General features: G+C 41.8%; 2 protein-coding genes across 2 annotated transcripts in view; both read left to right on the top strand.

The window, feature by feature from the left end:
* LOC109401938 (AF4/FMR2 family member lilli) overlaps nt 1-23,218 on the top strand; it is a 601,758-nt gene that overhangs the window by 405,463 nt on the left and 173,077 nt on the right.
* On the top strand, nt 6,344-8,391 carry LOC134285020 (uncharacterized). The gene is made up of 2 exons (XM_062844886.1): nt 6,344-6,541; nt 6,613-8,391. Exon 2 carries the CDS (start codon nt 6,934-6,936, stop codon nt 8,095-8,097), a length of 1,164 nt encoding a protein of 387 aa, XP_062700870.1. The 5' UTR covers nt 6,344-6,541; nt 6,613-6,933; the 3' UTR covers nt 8,098-8,391.

The raw sequence follows: 23,218 nt of genomic DNA, 5'->3' as shown, positions 1-23,218 counted from the left end.
CATTAGCGTGGTGCTGCAGGTAGTGGCCAACCGCGTGACTGCCGGAAGGTTAAGAAATTTCTCCAGAGATTCCTTCAGATTAGCACAAATTCGTAGGTGGTACAGTCCCAGACCGCTGTTATGAGAATTGCCTCGTTTCCATCCGTTACCAAAGCACAGAGTTTTGACGCTAATCACTTACTATGACAAGATAGACGCAAACCTCCAAAGGTCGAAAGCTGTCCTGGCCATGTCCTCATGAAAGCTGAGGGATGGAAAAGGCAGCTTAGTTGGACACCTCAAAATGCCCAAGCAACACGACTTGTTTCTAAGTCAGTAACAGCAACTTTAGTGAAATTTATTCACTGCTCGTATTATGGATGACAGAGCATAATTGCTTCTTCTTCAAAACCTAAGAAGCGCAGATTCTGAATCCATCTTGATTAAAAGGTAATGATAAAAAAAAAAAAAAATAGAAAAACATTCAATCCAGACTCGAACAATGGACACCATGAGTATTAACTACTCATCTTCCATACTGCACCAAGGAATCAGTGAGAGAATCGCTGCTCAATACACCATAAAAGCTACTGAAGTTACTTGTTATTCTTCATTGCATCTTCTATGATATAAGTTAGAGAACTGCCAAAATGAAAAGACGCGCAAGTTTTGCGCAACACATTTGGAACCTGATCTGAACAAACAAACCAGAGTACGGTGTTTCAAGTCTGTTACACAGCACATTTAATGCAAGCTGACTGTATTATACCTAGTGAAAAATATGTTAGCTCCACCTCCTCGAATCGATGTCAAACACGAGGTAGTTTGTGATTTTTATGAAACAAATCCGCAACTTTACCCAAGTAACACAACTTGTTATAATAACTAGCTGTACCCAGCAAACTTTGTATTGCCTACTGCGTTTTTTGACGTTTCAAGTTTCTATTCAAAAACTCTCAAATTTTCAATGTTTTTTGCCTCATAAATCGTAGGCGAAAACTAACAGAACAAAACTTAGACGACCCAAATCGGTCCATCCGTTTGCAAGTTATGCGCGGTCCCCCGTATGCCACTGCATTTTTATATATATAGATAGATGTATAGAATACATGCTTCATACAAACGTCTATGTTTTGTTCTTACTATGGAAATAGTTATTTATGCAACAAGTTGCAAAATGATGATTTTTTCAGCACGAGTCGTACATTTATCCAACGAGGCTTGCAATTACGAAAAATACACATTCAGTATGATCTTTTCTCGGTACACAAACATGCATCAGGAGGAATCACGTGTGACCAGACCATCCATGCTCGGCAGTGCAGTTTTTTTTCGATCAGGTAGGCCATGGTATGCTGTAGCCTGTGAACGAGATCCCGTTGTCAAACAATAGTGTGTGAGGCTTGACAAAAGACGGAAAAGTAGCTTCAGCAGCTGCTTTTTCACCCGATTTGCAGTTCGGTTAGGAATAAAAACCGTCTAAATTGGGATTCCAGCTGATCAATTGATGTAATAGCAAGTAGCTGAATCTACGGAAGACACGGAAGTTTGTAAAAAGTGTGAGTGCTTTTCAGCACTCTTAAGTAGTACTTTTCGGCACATCTGCATCAGTAGTGAAAAGTAGGCCATTTCTACACACTCCAGGCAATTGAAAAGTGAAACTTTTTACAACGTAATTACAAATAGTAATTTACGAAACAAGGTGCAGAATTCTGCACCGAGTTGCGTACAACGTTTTTTGCAATTTCATAAACTGCCACTTGGGGATAGTTTTTGACAAAACTTTTTCATCAAACTGCACGCTGACGCTCATAGGCATGTTTAAGAAAGTCTGCACAGTATAACCTGCTATGAGTTGTCACAATTTATCAAACCTGCGTCCAGAAAGCATCAAGAAGTTGATCATTATTAAAACAGTGCTGTAATGGTTCATTACGCAACGCAAATCAATGCTGTAATAAACCATTACAGCACTGCTAATCTGGTGTGGGAAAGTAGGCCTTTTCCTGACAGTTTTACGTGAGGTAAAACAGCCTATTACGATGAGAAATTGCAAAAAACTTATTTTCGTACACTTATATCACCGAAAAAGCGCAAAAAATGGCGGCTTATAGAACATCTTCATCACGTAACAAAAGATGTTCTTCAATATATTCTTATAACATAACATTAAGTATCGAATATGTTCTCAGGAACATCGTAAGAGCTTAGTTTTTGCTAGCAGAAAGATCATGATTTATCAAATGAACACTGCAAATAATTGTGACACCTATTATGTGCAATTTAGTAATGGCAGAAAATAATGTTCAAGTCTTACAAGTCATTTGTAATTTACCATCTCGATGTTCGGTCACTATGACTTAATTTCATGTGTCATTAAAAATTTATGGTAAAATAAGCACATTCACCTTTCATGCATTCATTCGCTTTCCATCAGATCGATAACAAGAAGGGAGGTTTTAGTCATCTCTTCAGTTAACACAGTTTACACTGTGATTTACCTCTATGGGTCTATAGTTTATCTAAGCGTTATTATAAAATACTGTTAGGGACATATACGACCGAAGCAGCATGGATCTCGTCATCCAATAAAAACACACAAAGCTGGCCTTGCTACTCATTGCTCGGCCACTCGTGGTAAACATCGAATACCCTTTTCGACTTCGTACATTTTGTCGATGATGAGATCGGTGCTCTTGAAAACGCGAGTCAAAAATGCACCTGGACGCGCTCTCATTTCGCCTTAATGTGTTCCTTTAGTTTCGGTGCCCAAAAACATAAAAGTAGCAAAAGATAACGAAAGATTTTTGCCTTTCTTGTTCACCGAGGTGAACTTAAAGGCTATATGTTCACTCAAAAAACGAATTTTCGATAGAAGGCTCGGAGGGTCAAGTCACATATACCAATCAACTCAGTTCAACGAATTGAGATGATGCCTGTTTTTTTTTCTAAACCATAGGGGGGAAAATCTGCTCAACAAACACCCTAACAGGAAGGTTAGGGTAGTGTGGGGTTTAGGCCGTCTTGTACAGCAAATGTAAAAGTCTGGACTACTCTATCCTCGACCCACTAAAACACATTCCTATGGTCGCCAAACCCTTCGTCTCTCCGGAACCACCAAGAAGGCATTGCTTCAGAGAGGGGCTAGTGCACATCGCACCCTCAAGGTTAGCTGCGTAGCCTGCAGCAACGAACATCGATGACTCGCTTTGGAGAGTCCATCACGGTAGCATGCTGGCGCTTAGCCAGTTTCCCGAGCGGTCCTCGCCACTCCCTTTGTCCTCGGAAGGCGGGCAGCGCCAACCCCGACCGCGCCCAACTGCTTTGCAGACATCAAGAACTGATGCCCACGTGCAACCCGATCTGACCTGCTGAAGGCAAGGGTATCACTACCCTTAAGGCCCTATCAGCTGCACCAGAAGGTTGCTGACAGCAGGGTCTCCACCTGCCCCGACCCTTGCCGGGGACCCCTTTCCAACCGCGAGCGCGAATCCAACCCAGTAGACCGACGCCACGACAGCACCGCTACCGGGACTTCCTCTCCGCGGCCACTTAATCGCTGTAAGGGTCGATCTCGACCGCAGGGCACCGGTATGACCTACGAAGCCGACTTCGAACCCCTGGACCACCTCTTGTACTGCATCTGGACTAGCCATTCTCCGAGTCCACGCGCCACCTCCTCTGTAGCTCCCAGACGATATGGGTGATAGCCGTTGAAACGGCATTCCAGCTAATCTCATCCCTACACATTCTCTGGACCAAGTTGTCCGGAGTTGTGTTCTCCCCGCATGTGGCAAGCATGCGGTCACGCATTGTGCGAAAACGCGGGCACACGAACAAAACGTGTTCCGCCGTTTCCTCTAAACCATTGCACACTGGGCATTCGGGAGAATCCGCATGCCCGAAACGGTGTAGATACTGTCGGAAGCAACCATGACCTGTAAGGACCTGTGTCAGGTGGAATGTAACTTCCCCATGGCGCCTATTAATCCAACTATCTACCCTCGGTATCAACCTATGGGTCCACCTTCCTTTGGTGGAACTGTCCCACGCGCGCTGCCATTTGACCATAGAGGCCATCCTGGCAGTCCTGCGTACGCCTCTTGTGCCGCGCATTTCGAAGCACTCCATGTCCTCACTGATAAGAATGCTGATAGGCACCATACCAGTAATGACACAGAGAGCGTCGTGTGACACGGTACGGTACGCGTTCGCAACCCTCAGGCATATAAGCCTGTAAGTACTTTCCAGCTTCCGTCGGTAGCATTTAGTACTTAGCGCGGTGCCTCACGCCGGGCCGCCATACCTAAGTCTGGATGTAGCAACACTAGCCAGAAGCTTGCGCTTATTGGCGTACACCGCAGAGCTATTGGACATCATGCGGGACAGTGCTGCAATAGCTGTGTAGGCTCTTTTACAGGCATAATCGACGTGGCTACCAAAGGTAAGCTTATCGTCGATCATCACGCCCAAGTGTTTGACGGAGCCCTTTGACAGGATAGTACACTCTCCTACACTGATCTCCGTCTGCTGCTCCGACTTCAGGTTGTTAACAACCGTCACCTCTGTCTTGTGGTGAGCCAGCTCCAGTTTCCTGGACCGCATCCACGCCTCCACAACCTTTATCGAGTGGTCGGTAGTCAACTTCACCTCCTCGATCGTTTCACCGTAGACTTCGAGCGTAATGTCGTCGGCAAATCCGACAATCTCCACTCCCACTGGGTACTCTAACCTCAACACCTCGTCGTACATGACATTCCATAACACCGGACCCAGGATGGAACTTTGCGGGACTCCTGAGGTTATGTGAAAGCACTTCTGACCCACCTCCGTGTCGTAAACTAGTACACGATTCTGAAAGTAGGTTTCGAGAATCTTGTACAGGTACCCCGGTATCCCCAGACGCATTCCTTACATCCAGAATCACTACCGCACAGAAGCGAATTCCCCTCCTCTTAGGCTCGAGTGCTTTCTCAGCGGTTTTTGTAACCGACAAGATAGCGTCTACGGTGGACCTCCCCTTCCGGAAGCCACACTACTGGTTGCTCGGAAGACCATTTTCGCCCTCGGTGAACCTAAACATTCTATTGAGAATGATCTTTTCGAGCACCTTCCCCGCCGTGTCAATCAAGCATATTGGTCTATATGCCGACGGGTCTCCGGGTGGTTTCCCCGCCTTTGGCAATAGTACCAGGCTCTGCCTCTTCCAAGCTTCTGGGAAAACTCCCTCGTCCAGGCATTTCTGCATAGCAGACCTGAACATCTCGGGAGCCTCTGCAATAGCTACTTTTAAGGCCAGGTTCGGAACTCCGTCCGGACCTGGGGCCTACACTAAGGGACTTAGCTATCCCCGCAAGTTCCACATCAGTGACCCTCTCCTCATCGCCAGCCCCAGTCCCCGGCTGTCCTACGAAAGGTGGCCAAGGACTAGGATCATGACGCGGAAAAAGCCCTCAAATGATCCCCTCCAATATCTCTGGAGATTGCTCTGTAGGAGCCATCACACCTGTCGTCTTGGCCATAACGATCCTGTAGGCGTCACCCCACGGGTTCGTATTGGCACTCTGACAGAGACCCTCAATGCAGGCCTTTTTGTTTGCTCTTATCTCGGTCTTGAGCATGGCTTTTGCAGCGGCGAACACCACCCGCCTAGCCCGTAGGCAGGCGCGGCGCAGGTCCGCAATCGCGTCGGTCCACCAGTAAGCCGGTGGCCTCCCATTTCTAGGGTGGACTCGCCTAGGCATGGTCGCATCACACGCACGTGAGAGCACCGCTACCAGCTCGTCGCCGTCTAAACCGATTAAGTTTCGCTCACGGCGGAGCGCCTCCCTAAATACCCCTTCGTCGAAGTATGATGTCTTCCACCTACGAGGGCTTGGTCTTTGCCTAGCCGCCTCTTATTATCCGCTGTCTGCTGTTGTTGTAGTCGATACTCTAGCGAACCGTCAGGTGGTCGCTGTGAGTGTAGCCATCATCTACTCTCCAGTTCGAACTACTTGTTAGGCCAGGACTACAAAAGGTCACGTCAAAAATTGACTCCGCTCCGTTTCGATTATAGGTATTCTTGGTACCTGTAGTGTGCGAAGTTAAACTGTTATACAGCTCACAATCAGAGAGCGAACCCGAGTGTGAACCGAACGTAATACCATACTCAGTTGAATAAATCAGTCGATGTTTAACTACCAAGTGATCAACACGTCTTTTATTAAACCTATAAATCACGGAACACAACAGTGTCGACAAGGATTGTGAAAAGACCCAGTGCGTGCAAGTAAAGTTCTAGGTGACGCCAGACGCGTATAATTCCCGAAGAAAATCGTTTTTTTGAACCATACGTTTTTGGTTTGTGCATAAATCCCATAAATCCCAGTTACATTGAAGAAATTGTGCTTTGGTGTGGTTTGCTGCTACTTTTGCTGCCCAGCCCATTTTCATTACTGAGAGTCGTCCACCACGAGATTGCCACCGTCGCCTTCAAAGTCGTTGCCATCGCCACCATCGTCGCCGCCACCAAATTCGCCACCGCCAGCATTCTCATCATCTCTAACACGATCGACACGAGGTTTGCCATTGTTCATATCTCCGCCATCATCTTGCAATTCAAGGTACATTATTATCTTTGTTTCATACCAGCATTGTCGGGTTCGCCATTGTTAACCCAAGCCGTTTTTCAATAAAAGTATTGAGTGCAACAAGATCATCTACCCATCGACCTGGCAGTAAATCAGGAGTTTTTCTCTTGTGTGCATTACATCTTTAAAGAAAGGTGAGTGATTTTGACTTAACCGTCATAGATATTCGCACAGTAAAACGACATCATCGTGTGTTGCGGTTTTTTATATAGAGATTGAGTGCGTCAAAATCAGTGTAGTTACTGGAAAATTGTAATATCAATCTGCTCTGTTTTATCCAGGTTTCTACCGTAAAATATTACAACGATCGTGTTGAAGAACGATGTCGACGTTCATCGGTTCTGTTGAGCCCTATGTAGTAGGCACATCTTTTAGCGATTACGCGGAACGTTTGCAGCACGTTTTCAATTACAATAGAGTGCCTGAAGTAAATCGCAAATCGCTGTTCATCACTGTCAGTGGAGCAGCAGTTTTTTCCGAATTAAAGAAGCTTTATCCCGGTACGGACCTTGACACATTATTGTACAATGACATCATTGTCAAATTGAAGAACAGATTCGACAAAAAGGAAAGAACAATGGTACAAAAGGCGCTTTTTTACGAGCGATGTCAGCGTAGAGATGAACTAGCTGAGGACTTTATCCTTGATGTTAAACTTCTGGCAGAAAACTGTGGTTTTGGTGTGATGAGGGATTCAATCATACGCGATAGGTTGGTTTTGGGAGCCTATGATAAAAAAGTGCGTGAACGCTTACTTGAAGAAGGTGAACCTTCTCTAGAAGAAACAGAACGGATTCTCATTGCCCGGGAACAGATGGCTCGTAGTTCGTTGCGGATGGAGCAAACAGGTGATAGAGTGAGTGCTATAGAAAGACCCAGCGTACATAACCATCGTGATGATTATTCAAGTAGAACCTGGGATCATCGTAATGGAAGGAGAGAAGTGTATCCGCACCGTAGTCGTCGTGACCAGGATCGCTATAGCTATCCCAGCAGGAGTCGTTCAAGATCTGGACAGCGTTGGAGGAGTAGCAATGCCAAGAGCGTGTTATGCAGTTATTGCAAGATTAGAGGTCATGTGCGAAAGAACTGCTTCAAGCTTCAACGATCCCGTCAGTCGATTCGTTTCGTGGGAGACGATGTTTCTACGAAGGAATCCGGATTCGATTTCAAGAGGTTAGGACAACCGAACAACATTAGCGATTCTGAAGAGGATTTGGATTGCATGTCTATCACTGTTGGAGCACAGGTAAATAAACCAGTTTTTATACATACGAAAATCAATGGGTTAGGTTTTGATATGGAGATGGACAGTGGATCTGCTGTATCGGTGGTAGGTGAACAAATATATAGGAAACATTTTTATAAATTGCCTCTTAAAGTATGCAGACGACGGTTATCTGTAGTTGACGGAGCCAGATTGGAAATATTGGGTGTTTTAGAAGTCACTGTTTCAATGAGAAGCATGATTGCTGACGTAACATAAGTAATTTTGAAAGGCAAAACAAATTTTGTGCCACTTGTTGGACGAGACTGGCTTGACGTATTCTTCAATGGATGGAGAACAAATTTTTTACAAATAGACAATATTAACAATGTGAGTGAAAAGGACGAGAAAGCTGAAGTGATTGAGGACATAAAACTAAAGTATAAAGATATATTTAGCAAAGATTTGTCTGTACCAATTCAAGGGTTTGAAGGAGAACTGTCTATGCGGGAAACTGCACCGATTTTCAAAAAAGCATACACTGTGCCTCTACGTCTGAAAGACAAAGTTATTAGTCATAATAATTACGAATATTCTTCACGTAATTACGAATAATTACGCCTATCCAAGCCAGTGAATGGGCTTCCCCAGTTGTTGCAATAGTAAAAAAGGACAACGATATTCGCCTAGTCATAGACTGTAAGGTATCAATAAATAAGTCTATTGTGCCAAATACATACCCGCTACCTTTAGCCCAAGACATTTTTGCTAGTTTGGCGGGGTGCACAATGTTTTGCTCGTTAGACTTAGCGGGCGCTTACACGCAGTTACAACTAACAGAAAGATCTAAGAAGTTTATGACGATTAATACAATTAAAGGATTGTATACATATAATCGCCTCCCACAGGGAGCTGCCTCTTCTGCATAGATTTTTCAAAAAGTCATGGACCAGGTCCTACATGGTATAGACGGAGTTTCATGCTATCTTGACGATGTGCTAATCGCAGGTAAAAATTTCGAAGAATGCAAACAAAAACTTTTAATGGTCCTTTATCGCCTGAAAACAGCAAACATTAAGGTTAAACTGAGTAAGTGTAAATTTTTCGTCAATGAACTCCCATTTCTAGGACATGTTGTAACTGAGAAAGGACTTTTACCTAACCCTGAGAAGATTGATACCATTTCTAATGCTAAGCCTCCAAATAATCCCACAGAACTTAAAGCGTTTTTAGGGTTGGTAAACTTCTATGGTAAATTCATACCAAATTTATCATCCAAACTACGATGTTTTTACAATTTGCTAAAAAAAGATTCAAAATTTGTTTGGGACTCAAAATGTAACGAAATTTTTGAAAATTGCAAAAAATATTTACTAAAACCGAACATTTTAGAGTTTTTTGATCCAAAAAAGCCACTAGTGGTGGTCACAGACGCTTGTGGTTATGGACTAGGAGGCGTATTGGCACACGAAATAGAAGGTTTGGAAAAACCTATTTCGTTTGTTTCTTTCACTCTCAATGAAGCACAGAAGAAATATCCGATTTTACACCTTGAAGCTCTGGCTGTGGTAAGCTGTGTAAAAAAATTTCATCGGTATTTGTATGGTCAACATTTTGTGATCTACACCGATCATAAACCCCTGCTTGGAGTGTTTGGAAAGGAAGCTCAAAATGCTATTTCGGTTACACGTTTACAACGTTACATCATGGAATTGTCCATTTATAGTTTTGAAATCCGATATCGCCCGTCCAAAAAGATGGGAAACGCAGATTTCTGCTCTAGATTTCCCGTTCCTGGTACAGTGCCAAGAAGTCTGGATAGAGAGTACGTAAATAGCCTTAACTTCACAAACGAAATACCTATTGATTTCAAGATTATTGCACGTGAAACAAAAAAAAGATGTTTTTTTAGCTCGAATTATTAAATACGTTCAAATTGGTTGGCCTGAAAGAGTTGAAAGAGAGCTTAAAGACATTAAGGCTCAAGCTTATGACCTTGAATTGATCGAAGATTGTCTACTATTTCGCAATCGAGTAGTTGTGCCGAAATGTCTACAACAAAACATTATGCAACTGCTGCATGCAAATCATGCAGGGATCGTCAAGATCAAACAATTAGCTCGCAGAACAGTTTTTTGGTTTGGCATAAACGCTGACCTGGAGCAATATGTGAAAAACTGTGATGTGTGCAATCGTACCCTTGTTGTTTGCAAATCTAAGCAAGAGTCGTCGTGGACGCCTACCAATCGACCTTTTAGTCGCATCCACGCGGATTTTTTTCATCTAGGAGAAAAAGTTGTCCTTTTAATTGTAGACAGCTACTCGAAGTGGGTAGAACTATACTATATGCGCTATGGAACTGATTGCAAAAAGGTTTTAAAAAAGTTTGTTAATGTTTTTGCTCGGTTTGGGCTTCCGGATGTCCTTGTGACTGATGGAGGACCACCTTTCAACTCTGACCATTTTGTGGAATTTATGAGTAACCAGGGCATCGTAGTATTGAAAAGTCCCCCTTATCATCCAGCCAGTAATGGACAGGCTGAAAGGACGGTGCGTACCGTCAAGGAAATACCGTCGTTCGGGGTGACATTGGGCCTAGAGGGTAACATTGGTCCATCGATCTCATGGATTCAATATAAGTCAGACAATCCGACGGTAGATGCAAAGTATCTTAGAATTATGTATTCTAGTAGTCTAGCACACAATATGTATTCCAGTCGTATTCTAAACGTGCGAAATAGTGGCCCAATGTCACCCCACTTTGGCCCAATGACACCCCGCACGACGGTACTAAAAAAATTTCTTCTAGAGCCAAAAATGAAGCAACTTGACGTGGAAGAGCTAATTAACTACTGTTTGCAACACCAATAAGCCAATATAGATCAAAATAGGAATCAACAGGCGATACAACATTGATGTAGTTTCCTAAATGTAGCACCGCCCCACGTGCCACCTTCGACGACGATATCGGCAGATCATCATTAGTGCGTAGAACACAATCAAACCTACAAGCAAAAATCTGGACTATCATTTGTGAGTACCAGTAATGATACGTTCCATCCACGAAATCAACGTGAGCGAGAGAACCTACGATCTTCTACGAACGCGATTTTACCTAGAGTGATGGGATAGCGAGTCGTCGTGAAACTCGCAATGATCAGTACGCCTCATACACTTCGCCGGGATCGGTTCAACGTTAGTCGTCGCCAGTGTAGTTTATTACCGAAGATAATTCTAATTATGCGATAGATTTAAGTTCAAGAAACTAGATTATAAGTGAATATTAAAGCTAAATAAAGGTGACTTTAACTTAAGTGCTTGCCGATAAATAAAATGTGTAGTGCTTCAACAAGTGTCGGGTTGCCAATGCTCTACGAATGAGAAAGCCACTCCGAATAGCAGTAATTTAACCGTCTCACCAAGCTACTCCGTGTTCGCGGCGATAGACATATAGAATCTGTTGGATGTAAGTCTGCCTCTCACCCTGGCTATAACAACTACTTTTTGTTGAACTATAGGAATAGTTATTTAACAAAGAGCGGAACATTGCCATCTGAGCATGTGTTGTCTTACAAACCGAAAGTTTTATTGGATCTTGTCCACCCCAAAAATCATTATAAATGTAATTTGGCTCCTCGTCCCCAAGATTCGCCGATAAAAGAGAATTTTGGATTGGATCGAGCTGATGAGCTGGAACATCTAAGTCCTGGAGACGCCTTGTGGTATAGAAATTACCGTCCTAAACAAGCCGAACGATGGGTGGAAGCTACGTATGTTAAGAGATTATCGCTAAATGTTTTTCAAATTTCGGTAAACGGCCATGTGATGTCAGCCCATCGGGAGCAAATAAGATTACGCAAAAATACAAAACTGACCGGTTTCACGCAAATTAACAATAATCACAAAAGAAGGCGTGAGGATTCTTCCGACGACGAACCAGATTTTTTAGGGTTTCCTGATCAACCTAAACTAAGTCAGCCACCTTTAATTGTAGATAAATGTATTTCCAAATCTACCGTTTCAGGAATTAGAAGATCCGAGCGTTTAAAGAAGAAACGTCAATAGATCAACGGCGCTAAGGATTGTGTTTTAAGTATCGATGCAGAGAAAATGAATGGAACAAGAAAATGAATAGTTCAGAAATTTTCGGGTATAGAATTGCATGTAACGTTTAGGATTTTGAAATTACAAATGAATCAAGAAGAATATACATTTTCCAATTTCGTAGTACTATTGATATGTTTTCGAAATGATCATTAAGATTCTTAAAGTTGTGAAGCAAGAAAGTTGAACAGGTTCTGATGTATTTCCTAGGTATTAGGAGTTCTGAAATTCATCGTAAATTAGGTTTCTGAATTTGAATGTTAGCTTGTAAGATAGACATTGTAAAACAAACTCTAAACTATAAAAGAAGGGAGGATTGTAGTGTGCGAAGTTAAACTGTTATACAGCTCACAATCAGAGAGCGAACCCGAGTGTGAACCGAACGTAATACCATACTCAGTTGAATAAATCAGTCGATGTTTAACTACCAAGTGATCAACACGTCTTTTATTAAACCTATAAATCACGGAACACAACAGTACCGACATTAGCCAAGTCGACATCTAAGATGGCCAGTGTTTCTAGCAGGATCTGACCCCGCTGGTTCGTGAAACGGCTTCCCCATTCCACGGCCCAGGCATTAAAGTCACCCGCTATTACCACCGGCCTTCACCCTGTTAGCACGGTCGTTAAGCGGTCCAGCATTTGCGTGAACTGCTCGATCGGCCACCGCGGAGGCGCATAACAGCTACAGAAGAAGACCCCGTTTACTTTGGCGACCACGAAGCCCTCATAGGTACTAGACACCAACTCCTGAACGGGGTATTTACCCGTCGTCCATATCGCCGCCAGTTTTCTGGTCCCATCCGCGACCCAGTTGCCGTTGCCGGCGGGTACTCGGTATGGGTCCGATATGATGGCGATATCCGTCTCCCACTCAGAAACTGCCTGACAAAGCAGTTGCTGAGCCGCATCACAGTGGTTCAGGTTCAGCTGCAGGTAACGCACTATGATTTGTTATTCACTGCGGCTTTCTTGAAGGCCGGGCACCCTGGACCACCCATCGGATGTCTGTTTTTCGAGGATTTCCCGGTACAGATCATGCAGATGGGCGGACTCGTGCAGCTTTGGGCCTTATGACCTTCAGCGCCGCATCGCCTACACAGTTTGCGCCTGTCGGGGCCTTTGCAGTCCCACGACTTGCATCCTGGTTCCAGACACCTGAAGCAAACCTCTGGTGGCTCGTGGAATGTCAGGTGACATACACACCAGCCCACCTTTATACTCCCTACTTTAACGGACTTTTTAACATCTGCCACAGGTAGCTGAACCAAAGCTATCTGTGTCCCTACTGGCCCTCTCCGTAGCTTAACGGCTGCGGCGGCCACCTGCACATCGTACTGTTGCCGCAGTGCCGTGACGAGCTCTTCCACTTCGGTGATCTCGTCAATGTACTTGACCTTTAGAGTCGACTCATGTGTCAGAGCACTCACCTGCACACCCTCACCAAGGACCTCTTCTGCCAGCCTCTTATAGGCGGCGCCCTTGTGTTCCTTCTGGCGCTTCAGCTCCACGATCATCTCGCCCGTACGAGTACGTCTAATACTGCGTACGTCGGCTCCAAGACCCTCAAGCTTGGCGTCGCTTCGCATCGTCTTCAAGACGTCCGAGTACTTTGACTGTTCCGTCTTGATGACGATAGCGTCGCCTTTCTTGCGCCTGACACCTGCTCTCCTACGCCTTGGCTTGGCGTCCTGCACTTCTACCTGCGGATTCACCTTCTTCTTCCTCTTCCGCTCTACCTTCGTCCAAGGGGGGTCCTCCCCTTGGATCGCCCTGCTCTGTGGCTGTTGAGGGCCCACTAGCGGTCGCAACCTGCTGTGTGTATGTGTGTGTGTATGTATGTCTGTGTACAAAAAAAAACACTCACTTTTACGGCACTTCCCATTGGCCGATTATATTTCGGAATATAGCTCGAATCGAACCGGAGTTTTACCGCAATGTTAGCTATTGAAAATGGTCTGGATCGGTCAAGGCGTTCCGTAGTTATGACCATTTTAGTGATCCGGACCAGCACCGATAGAACTGGCCGTATATAAAACTGAACCAAGTCCCATCACGCGACACATCAAACTGCGGCGATTTGTGTAACCTTTAGCATGGTTGACGAATTCTGTGCGGAAACCAACACTAGAGACCGGAAATTCCACGATGTCAGCCCAAAATTCAACATGGCAGCCTAATATTCAAGATGGCGGCTGTTTAATAGAGTTTTCTGCTCTAAAACCATGCAATATGGGTACATTTGGTATGGGGAAGATGTCCGGAGTCCAAAAATAGCTATCAGAATATCCAAGATGGCGGCTCCAAATTCAAGATGGCGGCTGTTTAATGGAGTTTTAGGCCCCAAAAACATGCAATATGGATACATTTGGTATGAGGAAGATGTCTGTAGTCCGAAAATAGCGACCATAATATCAAAGATGGCGGTCTAAAATCCCAGATGGCGGCTGTTTAATGGTGTTTTGAGCCCTAACCATACAAGATGAGTATATTTGATATGGGGAAGAGGTCCGGAGTCCAAAAATGGTGACCAGAATATCAAAAATGGCGAAAATCCAAGACGGCGGCTCCAAATTCAAAATGGCGACTATTTTATGGAGTTTTAGGCTCTAAAACCATGCAATGTGGGTATATTTTGTATGGGGAAGATGCCTGGAATCCAAAAATGGCGACCAGAATATCAAAGATGGCGGTTAGGTTAGGTATCTTTATTAGAGAGATTTTCAGCCCGAGGCTGGTTCATCTCTTACAACAAAGATGGCGGTCTAAAATCCAATATGACGGCTCAAATTAAAAATGGCAGCTCAAAATTAAAGATAGCGGCTCCAAATACAAGATGGCAGCTATTAAATCGAGGTTTAAGCCCTAAACCCATGCAATATGGGTTTATTTGGTATGAGGAAGATGTCTGGAGTCCAAAAAACGCGAATAGAATACCCAAAATAGCGGCCTAAAATCCAAGATGGCGGCTTCAACTTCAATATGGCGGCTGTTTTTATGGAGTTTTAAACCCTAAAATCATGCAATATGGGTATATTTAGTGTGGGGAAGATGTCTGAAATTCAAAAATGACGACCCAAAATATTCAAGATGGCGGAGTAAAATCCAAGATGGCGGCTCCAAATTCAAGATGGTGGCTATTTGATAGAGTTTCAGGCTCTAAAATCATGTAAAATGGGTAGATTTGGTATGGGGAAGAGGTCCGGAGTCCAAAAATGGTGACCAGAGTATTCAAGATTGCGGACTTAAATTCAAAGTGGCGGCTCAAATTTCAACACAGCGGCTTTTTTTAGGGTTTGAGGCTCAAACATCAAAAGCCAGATAAACGATAAGAGCCAGTTCGCGAGAGCCGCAACCCCTTCTTGTATCGATGTATTCCGATTGAGCTGAAATTTTCAGGGTATGGTTTTCCATATAAAATATGATATCTGGCCGATTTTCAGATTTTTCCGTTAGGGGGAAGTGGGGTAAAATAGCCCTTTAAGATTTCATGTCTAAAAAAAGGTAAAATCACTAAAATCGCAATAGCTTCCGCAAAAGTTAACGGATTCAGCTGAAATTTTGCATGGACACTCTACTCCTACGGCACTTTCATTTAAGCCAAGCGTTGGATATTCTTTGATATTTAATTTGAAGAAATAGGTTTTTTTCATAATTTATTTGACGATTTTCAGGGCGCCTGTTTTCGTACCAACAGAACTAGGATGAAAAACTGAGTACTACGTTTTAAAGGATTACCCTATAGCTTTCATTTGATATGTGACCCAGATGCGCCAACTTAAAAACTTTCGAAAAAAAAATTTTTTTCGGGGTATGCATTTTACCCCATATTTTTAGCTGTCTAAAGAAGTGTTGTCTCAAATTATGACAACGTTATTTAACTTTTAAGGGTTTTTCTTCAATATTTATTCAACAGAAAAGTGATGACTATGAAATGCAATTATTGGATTTTTTTCATTTGGGGAAAGTAGGGTAAAACGGACTAACTCAACCTCCTTTCGAATTAACGCTGCTTCGATATTCTCTGATCGGACTTGAATTTTCAGAGTTCTTTATTCTACTCAATAGATGCTTTATCACATTTTTTTTTCTTGAGAGGATATCGGGGTTAAATAATTCTCAGAAAAAAAAATGTTGAAAATAATCCAAATTTCAAAACCTACAAATGCTTTGGTAAAACTTGGCGAAATTTCATGAAATTAGAAGAAATTGCTTAATTTTTATTGCTTATTCAAATGAGCAAGTCTGACAACATTTTGGCGTCGAGAAATGTCACAGATTAGCACGTGGTGTGTGATTCACCGGATTCTTTCTCGATTTTTCTTTTGACATGCATTTCAGGTTCAATTTTCTCTTTTTTTCTCGTGAAAGTTGCTGCAGTGCACAATGGTCCACGAAAAAGCTTTACGAGGAAAGATGCATTCAACGCCTTCAAATGGTTTTTTGGACAAATATGGTCTTCTACAAAGTTGTTACCAAAAATAAGGTCCTTTTTTCAATGTATATAAAAATTAGGGTTTGAAATTGACCGATCTAGAGATGTTTTTCTGAATAAGCTTAGGGTGGTTCAAGAAAAACTGGTTTTCTGGCGTTAACTTTTTCAGTTTCCATTTTTCATCATAGGGCACTGTCCATAAACTACGTAGCCTTAATTTTGGTCATCTCAGACCCCCCCTCCCCCCTCGTAGACTTTTGTTCAAACAAAATTTTCTAAATTTGTATGGAGCGTAGACTTTGGCCAGACACCCCCGTCCCCCCCTATGAGACTACGTAGTTTGTGGACGGACCCTAGTCGCCCAAGAAACACTTGTAGAGCATTTGAAGACGCGTGCGCTGAAATGGTCTTTTTGGTTCAATAGTTACAGGTGTTACAGGTGTTTGCCTATTTTTTCTAGAAAATCATCAATATATTTTGAACGGAATGACGAAGCAACATTCCCAGCGCACGAAAATGTGCGTTATTTTTGAGTTCTAAAAATGGTTCTTAGACAACTATGATGTGAAATTTGAAAAAAAAAAAAAGATAAAGATAAAGGTGACGCTAGAATAAATCGTTTTATTGCTTTATCTTTTTTGTTTAAAATTTCTCGTCTAAGTCGCGTAAGAACCACTTTTACAGCTTCCAAAAAAGCGCATTTTCTTTTGCTGAGAATGTTGCTACGTCATTCCGTTCAAAAGTTATTGATGGTTATCTTGAAAAAATAGGCACTTTTCAAATATTTTTCACTCGAGTTACAAAAAAAACACCCCTCTAATTTTTTGATATGTTTTATAACAACGTTTTTTCTTTTGAATGCGGGAAAGAGATAATTTTTATGATTGCCCCAACCCGTCATAACACCTTTTCAAGTGTTTCTTGGGTAACTTTGATGAAAAATCGAAACTGAAACAGTTAATGCCAGAAAACCGATTTTTCTTGAACCACCCTAAGCTTGTTCAGAAAAATATCTCTAGATCGGTCAATTTTAAAGCTACATAAAAAGTGTCTTCAGGAAACTTGCTCAAAATTAATAGATCTACAACTTCCCCAAAAAATGTATACAGTTATTCTTGCAAAAAAAAAGTTTGGTTTCCAACTTGTTTGAAAATATGGACCACCCTAGTTTTTATGTACATTGAAAAGAGGGCCTGATTTTTGGGAACAACTTTGTAGAAGACCATATTTGTCCAAAAAATAATTTGAAGACACTGAATGCATCTTTCCTCGTAAATCTTTTTCGTGGACCATTGTGCACTGCTGCAACTTTCACGAGAAAAAAAGGAGAAAATTGAACCGGAGATGCATGTCAAAAGAAAAATCGAGAAAGAATCCGGTGAATCACACACCACGTGCTAATCAGTGACATTTCTCGACGTCAAAATGTTGCCAGACTTGCTCATTTGAATAAGCAATAAAAATTAAGATTTTTTTTTCTAATTTCATGAAATTTCGCCAAGTTTTACCAAAGCATTTGTAGGTTTTTAAGTATTGATTATTTTCAACAGTTTTTTTCTGAGAATTGTTTTATCCCGTTATCTTCTCAAGAAAAAAAAAATAATATGTCATAAAGCATCTATTCTTGAATAGAATAAAGAACTCTGAAAATTCAAGTCCGATCAGAGAACATCGAAGCAACGTTAATTCTAAAGGAGGTTGAGTTAGTCCGTTTTACCCTACTTTCCCCAAATGAAAAAAATTCAATAATTGCATTTCATGGTCATCACTTTCCTGTTGAATTATTATTGAAGAAAACCCCTTAAAAGTTAAATAACGTTGTCATAATTTGAGACAACACTTCTTTAGACAGCTAAAAATGTGGGGTAAAATGCATACCCCGAAAAAAAATTTTTTTTTCGAAAGTTTTTAAGTTGGCGCATCTGGGTCACATATCAAATGAAAGCTCTTGGGTAATCCTTCAAAACGTAGTACTCAGTTTTTCATCCTAGTTCTGTTGGTACGAAAACAGGCACCCTGAAAATCGTCAAAAAAAATTAAAATAACCTATTTCTTCAAATTAAATATCAAAGAATATCCAACGCTTGGCTTAAATGAAAGTGTCATAGGAGTAGAGTGTCCATGCAAAATTTCAGCTGAATCCGTTAACTTTTGCGGAAGTTATTGCGATTTTGGTGATTTTACCTATTTTTAGACATGAAATCTTTGAAGGCTATTTTACCCCACTTCCCCCTAACGGAAAAATCTGAAAATCGGCCAGATATCATCTTTTATATGGAAAATCATACCCTGAAAATTTCAGCTCAATCGGAGCACATCGATTCCACTTCCTTTGGAAAGGGGGTCGCGGTTCTCCCTTCGATCTAAAAGGGTTAAATTGGCAGCTTCATCATCCAAATTTTATTACAGTAATCGTAATTTTTTTTATTCAAATCAGTAGAATGGAGTCCCTAACGGATAACCCAGTTCTTCAACCGATGACGATTTCCTATCGTCTGAAACACTTCCTTCCAAGAGCACCAAGGTAATGTTACAAATTAGATTGCCTCATCCTAGCGTACACACTCACACAACAAAGTAACTTCTTCCACGCCAAACAAACCACATTTTTACACTCCATGAATATTAATCAGTCACTTTCGGTGGATTCTTCTTTGCTTTTCTCCATCAAGACCAGCCAGCGGATGCGATTAAGGCAGGCAGGCAGGGACGACGACGACGTCGCGCGATGTGACACGTTGAATTATACAACCGAACCGAACTTTGTTGACTTGACGCTTGATCTCAAAAATTTGCTCCGTTGATTCTGCTGTCGCGTCGCCATCACACTTTTCGTTCGGTTTCGTCAGCAGTCAGTCACCGAATGTTTGCCGTGTGTGTGTGGAAGACAAACACGGGAAATTTTGCAGAATGGAAAGCAAACCAACCAGTCAGTCAGTCGGGTGCAGAATAGAAATCGAGTTAGGGAAGAGTTGGTATTAAGTAGATGAGTAAGATGACGAACAATCTCGGTACTCTCATCTTGAAAAAATTCAAATGTGCTGAGAAGCAAAATGCACCTTTGTTCTTATCCTTCAATCGGAACATTACAAATGTCCTTTATTGGCGTCGAGTAACAGATCAGAAAATAAAACTAAACGCCTTTTTGTATGCAACACCCACTAAAGACATGATATTAAGTCAAATGGGTTTTGAGATGGTTTCGAGAACCGTCATAAAACCTACAAGACCTTATTTTAGTTTGATTATGGCTGTACAAAACTTTTCATAACTTGAAAATTCATTGAGTGAATACCTGTTCAATAATTTTACAAGCAAGTTTAAATAAATTAGGCTTAAGGAAGTTCTTAAAACCATTATAAAACCATCTAACACGTTTTAAGCTTTATAAAGGTTTTGAACAATACTACATAGACTTCAAATTCTTCCCTGGAAAGTGCATTCATTCCGCATTTCCCCTTTTCACAGTTCTCAGGTTCGTCATTTCGCCAAATCAAAAATTCATATCTTACAGGTCCCCATGTCAGCCTTGAACGCGACTATTGGCTGCTGGCTGGTGCAAATGAAGTTATCTCAAGCGCTGAATTGAATCAACGGCGGCGAAAGACAATAAACGAGCAGTTATCTTCCCAGAAGCATCGTCAACCAACACCAGTCGTCGGTAGTCAATTCATCGGAAGGGCGAATATACCTACCGGTGAAAAGATATTTTAATCGCTTTTGTGAGTTTTTGGTGGCTCCCTAAACTTTGAGAATACGCGCAACGACGACGCCGAAGCCTTCCGGCCGTGTCTACCCGGGTCCGAAAAGTTTCGTGAAAGAAATGTCGTTCTTTGAGTGGAGAGAGCGCGCGCGTGGAAAAAGTTTCCTGGGAACCTTATCTTCCGATGGTGCGAAATGTTATGAGAGCGGGGAAAACAAAAACAATAAAGAACATTATCGGGATTAGCTCGGTGGAAGTGGCAATCGATACGTGATGGAGCTTTTGGGACTGATTTGAAGCATCAGCGAAAATTTATTCTAGATTGTTTCCATTTTTTGTTCAAGAGTTGTAATTATATAAGCATTAGATAGGAGATTGAATAATGAAGGAAGACAAAAAATGAATAGAGAGTATTGAAGATAGAAGAAAGAGGGCAAGAAAGCAAGACAGAAATACAGAAGATAGAAAGTAGAAAGTAGAAGACAGAAGATAGTTAATAGTAGATAGAAAAAAGAAGATGTACGATAGAAAATAAATTTTAAAAAATGAAGACAGAGGCCAGAAAACAGAATCAAATTAAAAAAAAAAAACAATAAATAATACAGAAGAGAGGAAATGGAAGACGAAGGCTAGAAGCCCGAAGATAGAAAATACAGACAAGAAACAAAAGAGAGATTTTGAAATAGAATACTGCATACGGGGAATGGTAAGATAGAGGATTTAATACAGAAGACAGCGGACAGAAGATACCAGCCATTCATTCCATAGAAAAACGATATAGTGTAACTCCGGTTGGCGTGAAACTTGAAGGGTTTGTAGTTCATCGAAAATAGTTAGAGCCGTATATTTTATTTACTTCATCATTGGAGTGATCAATTTTCAGATAGGGTGGTCCTAAAAATCAAGGTTTTTGAAAACTAAAAATTAAAAAAAAACATTACTTTCAAACCAGTTGATTGATTTTCATCGTCTTTTGGTTTGAAAGCTTTTGTATTGTAGTTTTAAGCAAAAATAGTGTTTAGATGCAAAAAATATGCTATTATTTCAGTTTTTTTACGTCTTGGGATCAAAAAGGTACCCTGATTTTATATTTTTATCTGAAAATTAACAAAATTTGGCGTAACATGTCGAAAACTCAGACATGTATTTAGTTTTTGGGAAATGAGTTATATTGGATTCCAAATATAATCAAATTAAAAAAAAATGGGAAAATTTGGCCTTTTATTTAAAAAAAATCATATCTCAAAAACTAAAAAAAACATACATCTCTTAGTTGATATGTTACGCCAAATTCCTTGAATTTTCTGATAAAAATAAAAAAACTAGTTTACCCGTTTGGTCCCAAGACCAGAAGAACGTGAAAAAACTAAAATAATTGCATTTTTTTGCACTTTAACACAATTTGGTCCCTTCAACGTATTTTTCCTTAAAACTGCAATTCAAAAGCTTTAAATCTTAAGCTTTAAGCTTTAAAAAAAGTTTTGAATCGGTCAACTGGTTTGAAAGTTGGGATTTTTTGAAAATTTTCAGTTTTTAAAAACCTTGATTTTTAGGACCACCCTATCTGAAAACTGGTCACCCAAATGACGAAGTAAAAAAAGTACGGCTCTAGTTATTTTCGATGAACTACAAACCCACCAAGCTTCACGGCAATCGGAGTTGCACTATATCGTTTTTCTATGGAATGGCTGATACAATAAAACATCTTTTTATGAAGCTTGAAAGAAAGACTATCGGTGTTTTTGGGTCCTTATGAGGGCTGAAATGTGCCTGAGCCCTTATTTTGCACCCAATTTCAAAACTTTAAACTTATAGTTCTCAGCCGTTTCTCTGCTGAAATTCGTCAAATTTCGACATCCCAGCACCTTTCTAGCTTATGGAAGCGAAGTCATGGTTCCATATTTTACCGTTGTTCCGAATTGCCGGGAAAATAGGGAGTAATGGGGTAAGCTTCTTAACCTTGTACTGTTAAAGGCTGCCTAAAATCTTACTTGAGCTCAAGTCGTCGAATCTACTTGTGTGCTTGACTCATTGAATGAAAGTTATGCTTGCACATCCTCATGTAACTGTGTGCTGCCAGCCAAGTGATAAGTTTAATGTTTGTTCAAGAATCTCTAAGAGCTCCCTTGAGTATAAGACAACGGATCTACGTGAACAGCTTGGAACGTCTTTGATCCCTTCTGAAACCGCCAGAAACTTTTAGGGAACGCTTTGAAGCACCGCTGAATCTCCCTGAAGCTCACTTAAGAGCAGTGATCCAAAATGTGTTTTCAGAAAATGTAGCCCCCCCTCAAAACTCCCTGTAACGCCCCTGCAACCCTCCAAAATTCCCGAAACCGTCTACGTGACGCCTCTGAAACCCGCCAAAAATCCTCTTAAGCTTTCAGAAATGCCTTCGAAATCCCCTTAAAACCCCCTCGGACCCCCTGAAACCCTCAGAAACTCTCGATAACGCCTACGTAACGCCTGAGTAACGTCCTCGGATCCCTTGTAACGCATTTGTTACCCACAATCCTACGAAAACACCATAACGCCTGCGTAACGCCTTTGAAACTCGCCAAAAATTCTCTGAAGCTTTCGGAAATGCCTGCGAAATTCCCCCTAAAACCCCCTCGGAACCCTTCTTATGCACCTGTGAACCTCATAAACCACCGGAAACGCCTACATAACGCCTGCCTAATGGCTCTGCAACTCGTCAAGTATTCTCTGAAGCTTTCTGAAATATCTGCGAAACCCCCTAAAACCCCCTCAAAGTCCATGTAACGCACCTGAGACCCAGGAACCAACGAAAACGCCTACATTACGCGTGCGAAACGCCTTTGAAACGCGCCTACAGTCATCTGAAGCTTCCTGAAACTCGCCCAAAATTCTGTGAAGCTCTGTGATATGCCAATTGAAAATACCGGACCCCATGTAACGCACCTGAGACCCTTCGAAACTCCCCAGCCCCCTTCCCATGAAAACGTCCCTGAATTCCCCATGCAATACCTTAGACCTCCCTTCTTGAAACTTTTTTGAAAGCCCTCTGAAATTCCGCATGACCACCTTTAAATCTCCAGCACACTCGTCCTTTTTAAACTTCTTTACAATCTTCAAATTTATTTGGGTAATGTTCGGTAGATCTAAACATATTTAAGCAGTCCCGACTTATAACC

The sequence above is a fragment of the Aedes albopictus genome, chromosome 1 (genome assembly GCF_035046485.1).
Source record: "Aedes albopictus strain Foshan chromosome 1, AalbF5, whole genome shotgun sequence".
In the NCBI taxonomy this organism is placed as follows: domain Eukaryota; kingdom Metazoa; phylum Arthropoda; class Insecta; order Diptera; family Culicidae; genus Aedes; species Aedes albopictus.
The sequence above is the reverse complement of the archived record's forward strand: the minus strand, read 5'-3'. Positions and strand labels throughout refer to the sequence as shown.